The sequence below is a fragment of the Chiloscyllium plagiosum genome, chromosome 3, assembly GCF_004010195.1.
Source record: "Chiloscyllium plagiosum isolate BGI_BamShark_2017 chromosome 3, ASM401019v2, whole genome shotgun sequence".
NCBI classification, from domain to species: Eukaryota; Metazoa; Chordata; class Chondrichthyes; order Orectolobiformes; family Hemiscylliidae; genus Chiloscyllium; species Chiloscyllium plagiosum.
In genome coordinates, this window is record NC_057712.1 from 127,397,442 (window position 1) to 127,411,155 (window position 13,714).

The 13,714-nt window shown below is 46.8% G+C and overlaps 1 protein-coding gene across 1 annotated transcript; it reads right to left on the reverse strand.

Moving 5' to 3' along the window:
• Positions 1 to 241: 241 nt before the first annotated feature.
• LOC122540117 (left-right determination factor 2-like) lies at positions 242 to 8,901 on the reverse strand. The gene is made up of 4 exons (XM_043675429.1): positions 8,634 to 8,901; positions 4,874 to 5,117; positions 3,686 to 3,922; positions 242 to 580 (listed from the first exon to the last, which is right to left on the reverse strand). The coding sequence occupies exons 1-4, from the start codon at positions 8,899 to 8,901 to the stop codon at positions 250 to 252; spliced, it is 1,080 nt and encodes a 359-aa protein (XP_043531364.1). The 3' UTR covers positions 242 to 249.
• Positions 8,902 to 13,714: the final 4,813 nt, after the last annotated feature.

A 13,714-nucleotide genomic window follows, 5' to 3' on the forward strand; every position in this document is an offset into this window, starting at 1 on the left:
CCAAGTCTGCGCCTACACGTGACTCCAGGTCTGGGCCTACATGTGACTCCAGGTCTGGGCCTACATGTGACTCCAGGTCTGGGCCTACACGTGACTCCTGACCTGGGTTTACTCATGACTCGTGGTCTGGGCCTACTCATAACTCCAGACACCGCACCAAGCTGAGCTGCAGCCCTTCATGGAATGGGGGAACCAAAGAAAAGGACACGAGCAAGCTCACAGCGCCCTGTTGGCCCCCAGCGGTCCCTGTTATATCATTGAGATATTATCCATAGAGCAGCTGCATTTCTCAACGATCATGTTGGGGAACTCAGCCACTTCGATCTCTGTGTAGTCTCCTTTCTTCACCAGGTACATCACAGGCAGCGAGGCACTCTCCTCCACTGCACAGCTCCTCTCTCCGTAGTCGAAGGGCCACTGTGGCTGCTTGCAGCCCCCCACACAGTGGAAGGCCTGGTAACCAGGGGGCTCGATGATCCAGTACTGGGTCCAGGTCAGCTCCCTGAAGTTGATGAAGTATTCCTGCCTACAGCAGGATCCACTCCTTCGGGCCCGGCCTCCACCACAGTCCCCAGCAGCTCTACAAAGAAAAGGACAAGAGCGGGTTTGTTAAAAAAACGTCAGTAATTTTACAACAGGGTGACTTAAACAGTGATGTCACGTTTAGTGGCAGTTCATGGAAAGAACATTAGTTGTGTGTGTGTTGACACTTATTTTCATATCGCATCTCATTGAATGGCAGAGTAGACTCAATGGGCTGAATGACCTGATCCCACAACTTATGAATTAATTATGGGATGTGGACATTCCCTGCAAAGCCACTATTTAATGCCCATTTCCAATTGCACTTTAAGATTGCTCGGAGGCCAGATCAAAGCTGACATTTGTTAAGTCTAGACAAGGGGTAAAGGGGGACAAGTTTCCTTTCCTGAAGGTTATTCCCCGAATGGGGTTAGGCCTTATGACCATTCCCACGGATTTGAGCACACCGTTTCTGAATTGCCAGTCACTGATGTCACAATGACACTGCTCCAACACACAACGGAAAGCAAAATGGTTCTCCCTCCCAGCACAACACACCACACAAATACCTGCACTGACTGCTCCCTGTGAATACTGGCAAGGAAATTATTCCAACCAGTGCTATTCAACATCCTTTCCCCTAAAGTCCCTGACTCCCATCCCTCAGTTTCTGATTCCTCTGCCCCTTATTCTGTGTCTCTTACCCCCTGCCCCTCCATCTAGCCCTCTCACTCTCCACCCCTGCAGAGTTGCAGCCAACAGTGTAACGTACTTGACGAGGATGTAACTAGGAGTTCCTGGATTTAGTCTGAGCCAAATCTGCTATGGGAGAAAGCACACAGTGAAATCCAGGTCAGCGTGACATTTTGGGCCCTTTCTGAGCAAAGAGTCTTTCAACTCTATACCCTGTCAGACTCCCCTATGCTGCTGTTCTCAACGCATGTGTGAAACACAAATATGCTCAGAGCTTGTACACTATTATCTGCACACTTTATAATCATAGACACCAGCAGTAATCACACACTTATACCTATACATTAATATTAACCTGTACTTTCGCATTAACATTGTTATCCAAACTTGACTTGTTGACTAGTCTCTGTTTACTAGGATTTACACAAACACTCAGAGATTACAAATTTAAAAATCACACAACACCACATTATAGTCCAACGGGTTTATTCGGAAGCACTAGCTTTCGGAGCGCTGCTCCTTCATCAGGTGGTCCTAAAGCTAGTGCTTCCAAATAAACCTGTTGGGACTATCAACGTGGAGTTGTGTGATTTTTAACTTTGTACACCCCAGTCCAACACCAGCACTTCCAAATCATGACTCAGGAACAGTAGTAGGCCATTCAGCCCATCGAGTCTGCTCCACCACTCACTGAGATCATTAAATTATATAATCCCCACTTTGAGACCATACCAACCGCCTGAAGAGCATCCCACCCAGACCCACCCCATGGCAAAGCTGGCAATTCTGAACTCCACTTGGTCCCCATTACCCTGATTCCTTACTGTTTAAAATACCATCTCAGCCTTGAATATCCTCAATGACCCGACCTCTCGAGCCCTCAGCAGTAAAGAATTCCACAGATTCACTGCCCTCCAAGAAAAGAAATTCCTCCTCCTCTCCCTTATTCTGAGATAATGCCCTCTGGTCCCAGCCTTTTTGACATGGAGAAGCAACCTTTCCATATCCCCCCTGTCAGTTCTTCTAAGAATCTAATTCATTTCAATTAGGCCAACTCTCCCTCTCATACATTCCAATGAATATTCAGCCACAAGACAGTCCCTCCATATCTAACAGCCTTTCTCTGGACTGCCTCAATGCCAGCATTTCATTCATTAGATAAGGACCTTCATGGTATTCCAGCTGTGGTCTGGTATAGATTTAGCAAGACCTCCCTGCTCTTATACTCCATTCCCTTTGAAATCAAGGCCAACATTCCATTTGCCAATCCTCCCGGACTGACCTGGAGCCTGCAGGAATTACAAACTAAGAAAACTCACAGATAGTCACCTGGGGCTTGAATTGAACCCAGGTTCCCAGAGCTGGGGGGCAGCAGTGCTAACCACTGAGCCACCGGGCCACTCATGCTGACAGGAAACAAAGAGTGAAAGTGACCCCACTCGGGAGATGTGAATTGATCGCGTTTCCAATTGGTCGTTGGGGATATGGAGAGGGCGCCAACCCATGGTAGGAGGTCATGTGATGACTCCAAAATTGGTTGCGCAGTGGAGAGTAATGAAGGTTACCTCAGAGTGCAACATTACCTTGATCAGATGGGCCAAGGACTGACAGCTGGAGTTTAATTTAGACAAATGTGAGGAGCTGCATTTTGGAAAGGCAAATCAGGACAAGGTTAAGTGTGAGCTCCTAGGCAGTGCTGCTCGACACAGAGATCTTGTTCTGCGTCAATGTTCCCTCCCTCAAATTGGAGTTGCAAGTAGACAGGCGAAAAAGGTTTGGTACACTTATTGGTCTGTTCATTGAGTACAGGAGTTGGCAGGTCATGTGGTGGCTATATGGGGCATTGGTTAAGCTACTTTTGGAGTACTGTGCTCAATTCTGGTCTCCCTGCTATAGGAAGGATGTTGTGAAACGTGACTGGGTTCAGAAAGGACTTACAAGGTTGTTGCCAGGGTTGGAGAATTTGAGCTACAGGGAGAGGCTGAACAGGCTGGGGCTGTTTTCCCTGGAGCGTCGGAGGCTGAGGGGTGACCTTATAGAGGTTTATAAAATCATGAGGGGCCATGGACAGGGTTATTAGAGAAGATTCTTTCTCTGGGATGGGGAGTCCAAAACTAGAGGGCATAGGTTTAGGATTAGAGGTGAAAGATTTTAAAGGGGAAACTTTTTCAAGTAGAGAGCAGCGTGTGTATGAAAATGAGCTGCCAGAGGAAGTGCTGGAGGCTGGTACAATTGCAACATTTAAAAGGCATCTGGATGGGTATATGAATAGGAAGGGTTTGGAGGGATATGGGCCAAGTGTAGGCATATGGGACTAAATTAATTTAGAAGATCTGGTCGGCAGGAAGGAATTGAATGGAGAGTCTGTTTCTGTGCTGTATAACTCCATAAGTCTATAATCCATGCGATAACCCCACAGAGCTTTATGCTGTGATCTTGGATGAGGTGAACTCGGTGGAGGGAGCCTTACCCATACTCGCTGAAGTTGAGGGTGTAGAGGACAAGCTCAGGCTTTCGCAGGTCCTGGTCGGCTGGCCCCTGGGAGGTGAAGGAGACGAACCTGGCCAGCTCAGCCGCATGCCTTCCTGGTCGCTCGGCTTCTATCCAGACCTCTAGGTACATCACCTTCTCCCCAGTGTTCTGCCAGTAGTGTACGGCCTGGGTGACGTCGAACATTTTCCAGCCAGAGTCGAGAATGGGGACCAGCCTGTCACGGGGGTGGGGGAGAGGACAGTGTTACTGCATTACATTCACACTTAGAAGCCAGCACTTCAATCCAACATAAATCTGCAGGAATGGCACTTCCGGGAGCCTTTTGTCCATCTCCAAAATATGGTCTTCATGGAGATATCGGACGTGGTTGCATAGAAGTTACAGCCAAAAGTATGCTATTCACTGATTCTTTCAAATGTGAATGAGATAAGATTCCTTCCCAGATTATAATATTTTTTAGGAACCAGTGCATATATAATTTGAACATTGAACGTGTATAATGTTTAGAGGGCTTGGGAAGTACTTGTGACCTTGGGCACATTTCTCCTATCTCCTCACTACTGGGAGATTTCCTCACCTCATGTCTGGCTCAGTTCTAGATTACCTGATAAATGAGATTAATCACTGTGTCTCATCAACAATTCCATTATTGTTGGATGGAGTGAATATCAGAGTGATAAAAGGAGATCTGGATGGACTGTGGTCCTTTTTCTGCCTGCTTCTTTCCACAATCCACACCAGCAGAGGGTGGCTCAGTGGTCAGCACTGCTGCCTCATAGGGACAGGGACCTGGGTTCAATTCCACCCTCAGTCTGTATGGAGTTTGCACATTCTCCCCATGACTGTGTGGATTTCCTCCCATGGTCCAAAGATGTGCAGGTTAGGTGGATTGGCCATGCTAAATTTCCCATAATGCCCAGGGACGTACAGCTAGGTGGATTAGCCATGGGGAATGCAGGGTTGGAGGGGGTAGTGGGTAAGATGCTCTTTGGAGGGTTAGTATGGACTTGATAGGCCAAATGGCCTGGTTCCACATTCTAGGGATTTAGAGGGCACCACTCTCAGTCTGCCCTTCAATGGCTCCTTCGAGGGATAGGAAGTGATATCCAAGTGTGACAGAGCAGACAGGTAGGAGGGAAAGACAGGAAATGAGTGTTGTTTTTACCTGGAGTCTACGAGTGAGGTCCTGTTGCTGCCATCCGACAGAATCCTGACCCAGTGCACGCTGACCCTGGCGTTGTTGACCGGCCGACTGTGCCTCCTGGGGGGCAGATCTTCCTTGTGAACGCCTTTCTTGAAGAGCTTGAGCTCTGCCATGGTCACCTCGCTGTTCTCAGGGATCAGCCCCTTCATATCAAAGACCAGGGTCTGCCTGGCAGGGTCTGAATAGAGTATGTCTCCTCTTGTATCTGGACAGGCAAAGAGCATAGCAACATGAAACAAGGCAATATCAAAACAGGTCATTCAGCCCCCTCACGCTCGTTCTGCCATCCCCATCAAATCCCAACACGTGACTGATCTGAATCTTTCGTGAATCATAGAATCCCAATAATGTGGAACCAGGTCCACACTGACCCTCTGAAGAGCATCCCACCCAGACCCACTCCCCTACCTTATATTTCCCATGATTAACCCACATATCCCAGAACATTATAGGGAATTTAGCACAGCCAATACACCTGACCTGCACATCCTTGGATTGTGGAAGGAAATCAGAGCACTCGGAGGAAACCCACATAGACACAGGGAGAATGTGCAAACTCCACACAGACAGTCACCCGAGGCTGGAATCGAACCCGGGTCCCTGGTGCTGTGAGGCAGCAGTGCTAACCACTGAGCCACCGTGCTAGCCCTTCTCCACAGCCTTCATCCCTTGTTTATAATGGGGTGGTACAGTTTGAAAAGTGGGTGAGGAACAGAGTGACCTGGGGTTGAGACCATTTTCACTAACCACTGAAGGAGGCAGGACGAGCGGAGTAGGCAGTACAAAGACAAAAGAAGATAGGATTTCGAGTGGCACAGTGGCTCAGCGGTCAGCACTGCTACCTCACAGCGCCAGGGACCTGGGTTCGATTCCACACTCGAGTGTTTGTGTGGAGTTTGCACATTCTCTCTGTGTTTGTGTGGGTTTCCTTCCACAGTCCAAAGATGTACAGGTTAGATGGATTGACCGTGGGAAATATGGGGTTACAAGGACAGGATGGGGAGCTGGGTGCAGTCGGAATGCTCTTCAGAGGGTTGGTGCAGACTTAATGGCCTCTTTCCATACTGTAGGGATTCTGTGATTCATGGTTTTATTAACAGAGGCACAGACTATAAAAGCAACTCAAAGCTGGAGCAGTATATCACAGGTTGATTTACAACTGGAATCCCAACTGGGAAAGATTTACAGAGGGTCCAGAAAGGATTTATAGAATGATAGCATCGAGGGATTTTAGTTGTGTTGAGAATCTGAGTTTGCTCTTCACAAAGCAGTGACGGTTGGATACAGAGACTTATTAAAATACACCAAAGATTCCCAGTCAGTGCCTACTAAACTAACTCAGAACCACTTCCAGGGCAGCAGATAGATGGGGGCACCACCATCTGCAAGTTCCCCTCCAAGGGCACTCACCATCCTAACTTGGGAATATATCGGCATTCCTTCGTGTCACTGAAATCCTGGAATTCCCTCCCTAACAACATGATTTTAAGGTGAGAGGGGGAAGATTTAAGAAGGACCTGAGGGGCAACATCTTCACACAGAGAGTGGTGCATGTATGGAATGGGCTGCCAGAGGAAGTGGCTGAGGCAGCTACAATAGCAACATTTAAGAACATTTGGATAGGTACATGGATGGGGAAGGTTTAGAGGGATATGGACCAAACACAGACAATTGGAACTAGCTGAGTTGTCATGGACAGCATGGACCAGTGTGGGCCGAAGGGCCTGTTTCCACACTGTATTACTCTGTGACTCTATTATGGGTCTACCTACAGCACATGGAGTGGAGCAGTTTAAGAGTACAGCTCACCATCACCTTCTCATAGGGCAATTAGGGATGGGTAATAAACGCTGGCCCAGCCAGTGACACCCACATCTCATGAATGAATTAAAAAAAGAGCATTTTCTTATTCAGCAAATTCGTATGATTGGGATTGCAAGTGGAGGAAGCAAATTGAATGACAACTTTCAATGGTGAATCAGATTGAGGAGTACCAAAGGGGAATGGGACAAATTGGATATTTCTTCTCAAGAGCCTACACAGGCTTTTAATGGGCCCATGGATCTCCTTCTGTTACATGGAGAAAGAGACAGGCAGGCCATAATCTTGTTTCTGGCTTTTATTGTTCCAGCCTCCTGTCCTGAAGACTTCATCATGTTAAAATCTGGGTGTTCACTGTGCATTCCCAGACAGTGCTGAAGCCTTTGTAATGCGGTCAGTCTGTGTGAATCACTAACAATTTGCAGCTATCATTGTAAAGCCTTTTCAGACAAGGTTGAGGCTGGGCGTGTGGGACACGTTTATTAGTAACTGATTAGATTTACACATGGCAACAACAACAACAACTGACAAGAAAATAAACTCTGTGAAGCCTAGACTGAGTGTTCTGAAGTGAGCTGGGGTGGGATAGCAGGAGATTACTACACAGATTCCCAGTCCCACATGAATCAACTCTCTCTTCACCAGAGGACATGATGTGGAGGTACTGGTGTTGGACTGGGATGAACCAGACTTTTAACTTTCACCAGTGGAGGCTTCATTCAGTTGACAAATTTTCTGGGCAATTTGATCAGAATGCAATAAAAATGAAACCTTGTTGTTAGGTACAGCCTAGAATTACCCGAAGCAGCAGAAAGATGGGGCTAAATGCATTTTAACATTCAAGTGTGAACCTGTTACTGCAACTAGGAGAAAGTGAGGACTGCAGATGCTGGAGATCAGTGTTGACAGTGTGTTGCTGGAAAAGCACAGCGGGTCAAGCATCATCCGAGGAGCAGGAGAATCAACGTTTCGGGCAAAAGCCCTTACTCCTGATGAAGGGCTCTGGCCCGAAACGTCGATTCTCCTGCTCCTCGGATGCTGCCTGACCTGCTGTGCTTTTCCAGCACCACACTCTCAACACTGTTACTGCAAGTGACAATTTAAATCAACTCAGGACATTGACAACCTGGGGAAAAAATTGCTCTTAAAGGTTACAAGATCAGCTATCTCAGCTGGGGAGCTGTGCTACACTAAAGAACAGGGTGAAATTGAGCACCCTCAGTTCTGTACTGCTCAGCTTCTCAACCTAAGGTTGCAAACTTTCAGCATACACTTCCCTCTCCAAGAGTGCACACATTAACTCTGGTCAGGGATTTCAAATCCCTAAAGGTGCAATACAGACGGAGTGCTACACATATCGGGAGATGCGGTCTTTCAGATGAGCTTTGCCTGATTAGGTGGATGTAGAAAATTCTTAGAAAGACTCTCCTTTGTCTGTCCAACTACTCTTCTCTCTCCCTGGGCTCCTTCCTCACCTATCGTTTTCCCTCACCCTACCTAACTTGACTTTTTCCTCGCTATTATCAACTCTGAGGAAGGGTCACCAGACCCGAAACCTTCACCCTTGACCTCTCTCCACAGATGCTGCCAGACCTGCTGAGCTTTTCCAGCAACTTTTTTTTTGTTTTAAGGCTCTCCCCGGTATTCCTTCGCAATACGTTTAATTTTTGGCATTTCTCCCAGCCCTGAGTCAAATTGCTATTGGCCTGGGATCTTGCTGTGCACAGACCTGCTGCTGCGTTTCCTGCAACTTCTTAAGGGAGGGGTGGGGGAATAAAAATAATCAGGCGTTGTCATTTGCAAAGCTGAGTCAACCCTCCCTTCACCAGTGGGCCCCTACTGGATAAAGGGACGATGGCAGAGGCAGGGTATAGCATACAAGTAATTAGAGACAATTTACCGGAATTTCCTGGCACCCCCCGTAAGATGCCAGCCAAACTGGGCAGGGCTCTGCGCTTCCTCTCCTTGTCCTTGTACAGTTTCAGCATGGAGATGTATTTGTTCCTGACATGGGCCGGCACCACAGTGTTCTCCAGGTCTCTCTTCATGAGGCGTGGAGCCTCGGTCAGTCCCAGTTTCCTGAGCATGGCAGCTTTGACCTCCTCGACATGTTGGTGATGTTGGTTCCCATCAGCTAGCACTGGCCACAGGACACAGCCAAGCAACATTCCGAAGGATAACATTGTCCAGCCTTTGACCATCCTATTCAAACTGAGCAGGACTGTCCTTTAAGCACTGTAGAGAGAGAGAGAGAGAGTGCGGACTTCCCCCCACCTCAGCCTAATCTGGCACAGCTCCTGAGATGCACAGACTCAGTGTTGGATTTGGACACTGACTGACTGAGCGAGAGCAGGGTGCGCTGGCCTTTAAAGGGCGGGTGCTCTCTAGTCTAGACAGCAGTGGATACACAAAAACTGAAAGGAGACTCTGGGACATCAAAGAGCCAGGAGACTTAACATCGCAACACTGCCCACTTAAAACCCAATGATTGACAGTTCTCACCTTCTCTGTGAAGATCCTTCAGTATTAACTTAATCACATGCCTCTGTTCAAATTTTCACTGAAGAAGATTAACCAGGCTGAATTCTCAAACAGATTTATTTTTAAAATGCCCCCCGATGTTTTTTTAAAGCTTTTTCTTTAAAAATAAGCAATCATTCTCCATTAAGGTGACTTTTTTTTTCCCCTTCTCTTATCAAAGAGAGTGTGGAATGAGCTGCCAGAGGAAGTGGTGGAGGCTGGTACAATTACAGCATTTAAAAGGCATCTGGGTGGGTATATGAATAGGAAGGGTTCAGAGGGATATGGGCCAAGTGCTGGACTAGATTAGGTTGGGATATCTGGTCAGCATGGACGAGTTGGACCCAAGGGTCTGTTTCCATGCTGACGTCTCTATGACTCAAAGTGATGCAAGAGTAAAACATTGATGCCATCTGAAAGGAAACTAAAACTCAAGGCTACTGGATGGTCATTGATCTGAATGATTCCATCCATTTCTCCCTCCTCAGATGCTGCCTGACCTGCTGAGTACTGCCAGCTATTTTTCAGATTTTAGCTGTGGGGCGAGGAGGTGGTAAAGGACGCTCTTTACTGACTTGTGGACTCGCCTAGGTTGTGTCGCTGGTAGGCCGTGTGTCAAACCAACAACAACCCACATTAATATAGCATCTCTAACATGGTGAATCATCACTCCCCCAAGGCCCTTAACAAGAGTGTAAATCAGACAAAACAAAATTGCATCACCTAACGATGATGCAATTAGGAGGCAAGCAACCAAAAGCTAAATTTTGAGGTTAGCATCTTACTGGAGGACAGAGGTGTAGAAAGTTGGTGAGCTGTAGGGAGGGAACTCCAGAGGTCAGGGCCTGGACGACTGAAGACCCCCTCAAACTGAAGGGTCAAAATTGGAGGATGCTCAAGAGGCCAGAACTGGAGGAGCACCAATAGTTTGGAGGTTGGAGGTGATGGAGGCAATGTGGGTTTGGGATGGGGATGTGGGCTGGCAGACATTACAAGGATAAGGAGGATTGAGGCGACAAAGGGACTTGAGGACACGAGTCAGAATTTTAAAACGGAGACGTTGCCAGACCAGGAGCTAGAGTAGGCCAGCGGACACAAAGGTGATGGAAGACCATGGACTTGGCACTCAGTTGGGATTGGGAATTTCAAATACCCCTGAGGCCTGAGTAAAAAGGTCACAAGAATCTCCGCTGACCAGATGGGACTGACTGGAAAGGCAGGAGAATGTGAAGTGGCAGCGCCAACATTGATGGAGCCAGCCCCCACCCAACTAATCCTCAATTTGGGCAGGAGTGGGGTGGCAACACAGTTTGCCCTTGTGACTACAATCCATCTGTCCCCTTCTGGAAGGTGAGTCACCAGGTCAGGTTCACAGTGACAAACCTTGAAATTAGCAACGAACAAGACTCCAATACAATTATTATTCAGGAAGCTCTGTTGCAAATGGAAACAAATCCTAGCTGCAGGGTTACAAGAAAAAAGGCCTCTAGTTTAATTCAAAATTAATCATGTCAGGACCAGCTATACGGCTTCTCAATGGATGCTCAGTCAATAAACAAACATGTGGAGGTGCCGACGTTGGACTGAGGTGGACAAGGTCAAAATCGCACAACTTCAGGTTATAGTCCAACAAGTTTGCTTGGAGGTACAACCTTTCGGAGCACTGCTCCTTTGTCAGGTAGCTAGTGGGGCAGGATCGTAGGACACAGAATTTATAATCAAAGTGTCATAGACAAAGACAAAGAGAAAAAGACACAAGAGGGCAACATGAACAAGGATGGCCAAAGGGCCTGTTTCCATGCTGTAAGCCTCTATGACTCTCATATATGTGTTTTTACTGAAGGAATTAAGGGAGAGGGTGACAGTGTGGATGGGTGCAGTTGAGATGGAAGATCAAGCATTAAGTTACTGAGGGGCCGAATGGTTCAATAATGTTCTTATGCACTTGTTCCTTTTACTCCGAACAAATTTTTTTAAAGAAAGTAACCAAGCACCTGACTTGAATAATACAAAATCTGCAAGAAAATTTGACTTCTTGTGTTCTTGACAGGAATAAGCAGAGTGAGTGCTATCAGCTCACTCTTACCCTGCGGTCAGCTATGTAGTTGGTTGCTATCTAAATCCAGGCAATTCTAATCACTTATAGAATGTAAATTTCACTATTTATGAAGGTCAGACTGTCATGTTGTGCAGTGACGGAAATATATCAGATAATGAATATAGGCAAATTATCTACTGCAGGCAGTGGATGAGAAATGTATGAGTACAAGGCACTGGCACGATTGGAAAAGAGACTTTAGAAACGTACACCTGAGAATGAGGAATAACAACATTGCACACCTAATTTTAATCATTCCGCCAATCACAATGGTGCCTGGCTCCTAATTCCCTCCCCAAACCCATCCATCTCTCAGTCAATATGCTCCTTAAAACTTACCTCTATGACCAATCTTTCTATCGTATCTCCTTATGTACATCACTATATAGGCTGCCACACCTGTCATTAGGTGCAAATAAATGCTTCTAGTTTAAATTAGTTTATAAATTTAAGCATAAGTTTACAGGGCAGCTAGGTAGAGGATAGATATTTGTCTACAGTATCAGTTGAGGAATTCCAGTTGCCAGGGACCCAAATTCGATTCGAGTGTCGGGCGACTGTCTGTGTGGAGTTTGTATATTCTCACCATGTCTGTGTGGGTTTCCTCTCAGAGTCCAAAGACTCCAGGTTAGGGTGGTTTGGCCATGCTAAATTATTCATAGTGTCCAGGGACTTGCCATTGGGTGGGTTAGCCATGGGGAGTGCAGGGTGGGTCTGGATGGGATGCTCTTCCGAGGGTCAGTGTGAACTCGATGGGCCAAACAGCCTGTTTCCACATTGTAGGGATTCTGAGAGTCTATGAATTGGGAGACCCGCAAATGATGCCACTTGTGGTGGAATAGAATAAATAGTGTGACATGTTTACATGGATATTTTCAATTATAATGGGGATGCTAATTGAGGGCTCCAAGTTGGCCAGCAAATCAAGGCAGAGCATTCCTGCTCTCCTTTAATTAATCCTTTGGGAATGCTTGTGTCTACCTCAGGGATTGGTGGAGCCAAGGTGTAGCATTTCATAAATGGGAACAGCTTATCTGAGAGTCCGGCACTCCCTCAGGACTGAATGGACACTGCTGGCATGTCTCTTTGGTGTGGGACCTAGATCTACGGCCCTCTTACATTTTGGTGATACTCACTGAGACAAGGGTTGATTGAGTCATAATTCCTCGCTGTTGGGGTACAATTTCACAGACAAAACAGCATGCAAATTTATTCAGCACTTGGCAGCGGGTAAACCAGGTTAAGGAGCTAAATTAGATGGCTTATTCAACTGGTGGATAATCGGTATACAATTTTCAGCTAGGATGTGGGTGAGGAGTAGCCAAAACTTTCACTGTCTAGGTTTAGTCAGTGGGTTAGCAGCTGAATCTCAGTTAGAATAAACCAAACGAGAGCAGAATTAGGCCATTCGGCCCCTCGAGCCTGCTCTGCCTTTTAATAAGATCATGCTTGTGCACATTCCTGCTCGCTCTCAATAACCCTCAATTCCCTGGCCTGACAAGATAAATGTGAGGTGCTGCATTCTGGGAAAGCAAATCTTAGCAGGACTTATACACTTAATGGTAAGGTCCGAAGGAGTGCTGCTGAACAAAGAGACCTTGGAGTGCAGGTTCATAGCTCCTTGAAAGTGGAGTCACAGGTAGATAGGATAGTGAAGGCAGCGTTTGGTATGCTTTCCTTTATTGGTCAGAGTATTGAGTACAGGAGTTGGGAGGTCATGTTGCAACATTGGTTAGATGGTTCCTGAAGAAAGGCTTATGCCCGAAACGTCGATTCTCCTGTTCCCTGGATGCTGCCTGACCTGCTGCGCTTTTCCAGTAACACATTTTCAACATTGGTTAGGCCACTGTTGAAATATTGCGTGCAATTCCAGACTCCTTCCTATCGGAAAGACGTTGTGAAACTTGACCGGGTTCAGAAAAGATTTACAAGGATGTTGCCAGGGTTGGGGGATTTGAGCTATAGGGAGAGATTGAATAAGCTAGGGCTGTTTTTCCTGGACCGTTGGAGGCTGTGGGATGACCTTATAGAAGTTTATAAAATTATGAGGGGAATGGATAGGATAAATACATAAAGTCTCTTCCCTAGAGAACATAGGTTTAGGGTGAGAGGGGAAAGATATAAAAGAAACCTAAGGGGCAACTTTTTCACGCAGAGGGTGGTACGTGTATGGAATGAGTTGCCAGAGGAAGTGGTGGAGGCTGGTACAATTGCAACATATAAAAGGCATTTGGATGGGTATATGAATAGGAAGGGTTAGGAGGGATATGGGCCAGGTGCTGGCAGGTGGGACTAGATTGGGTTGGGATATCTGGTCGGCATGGACGGGTTGGACCGAAAGGTCTGTTTTCGTGCTGTACATC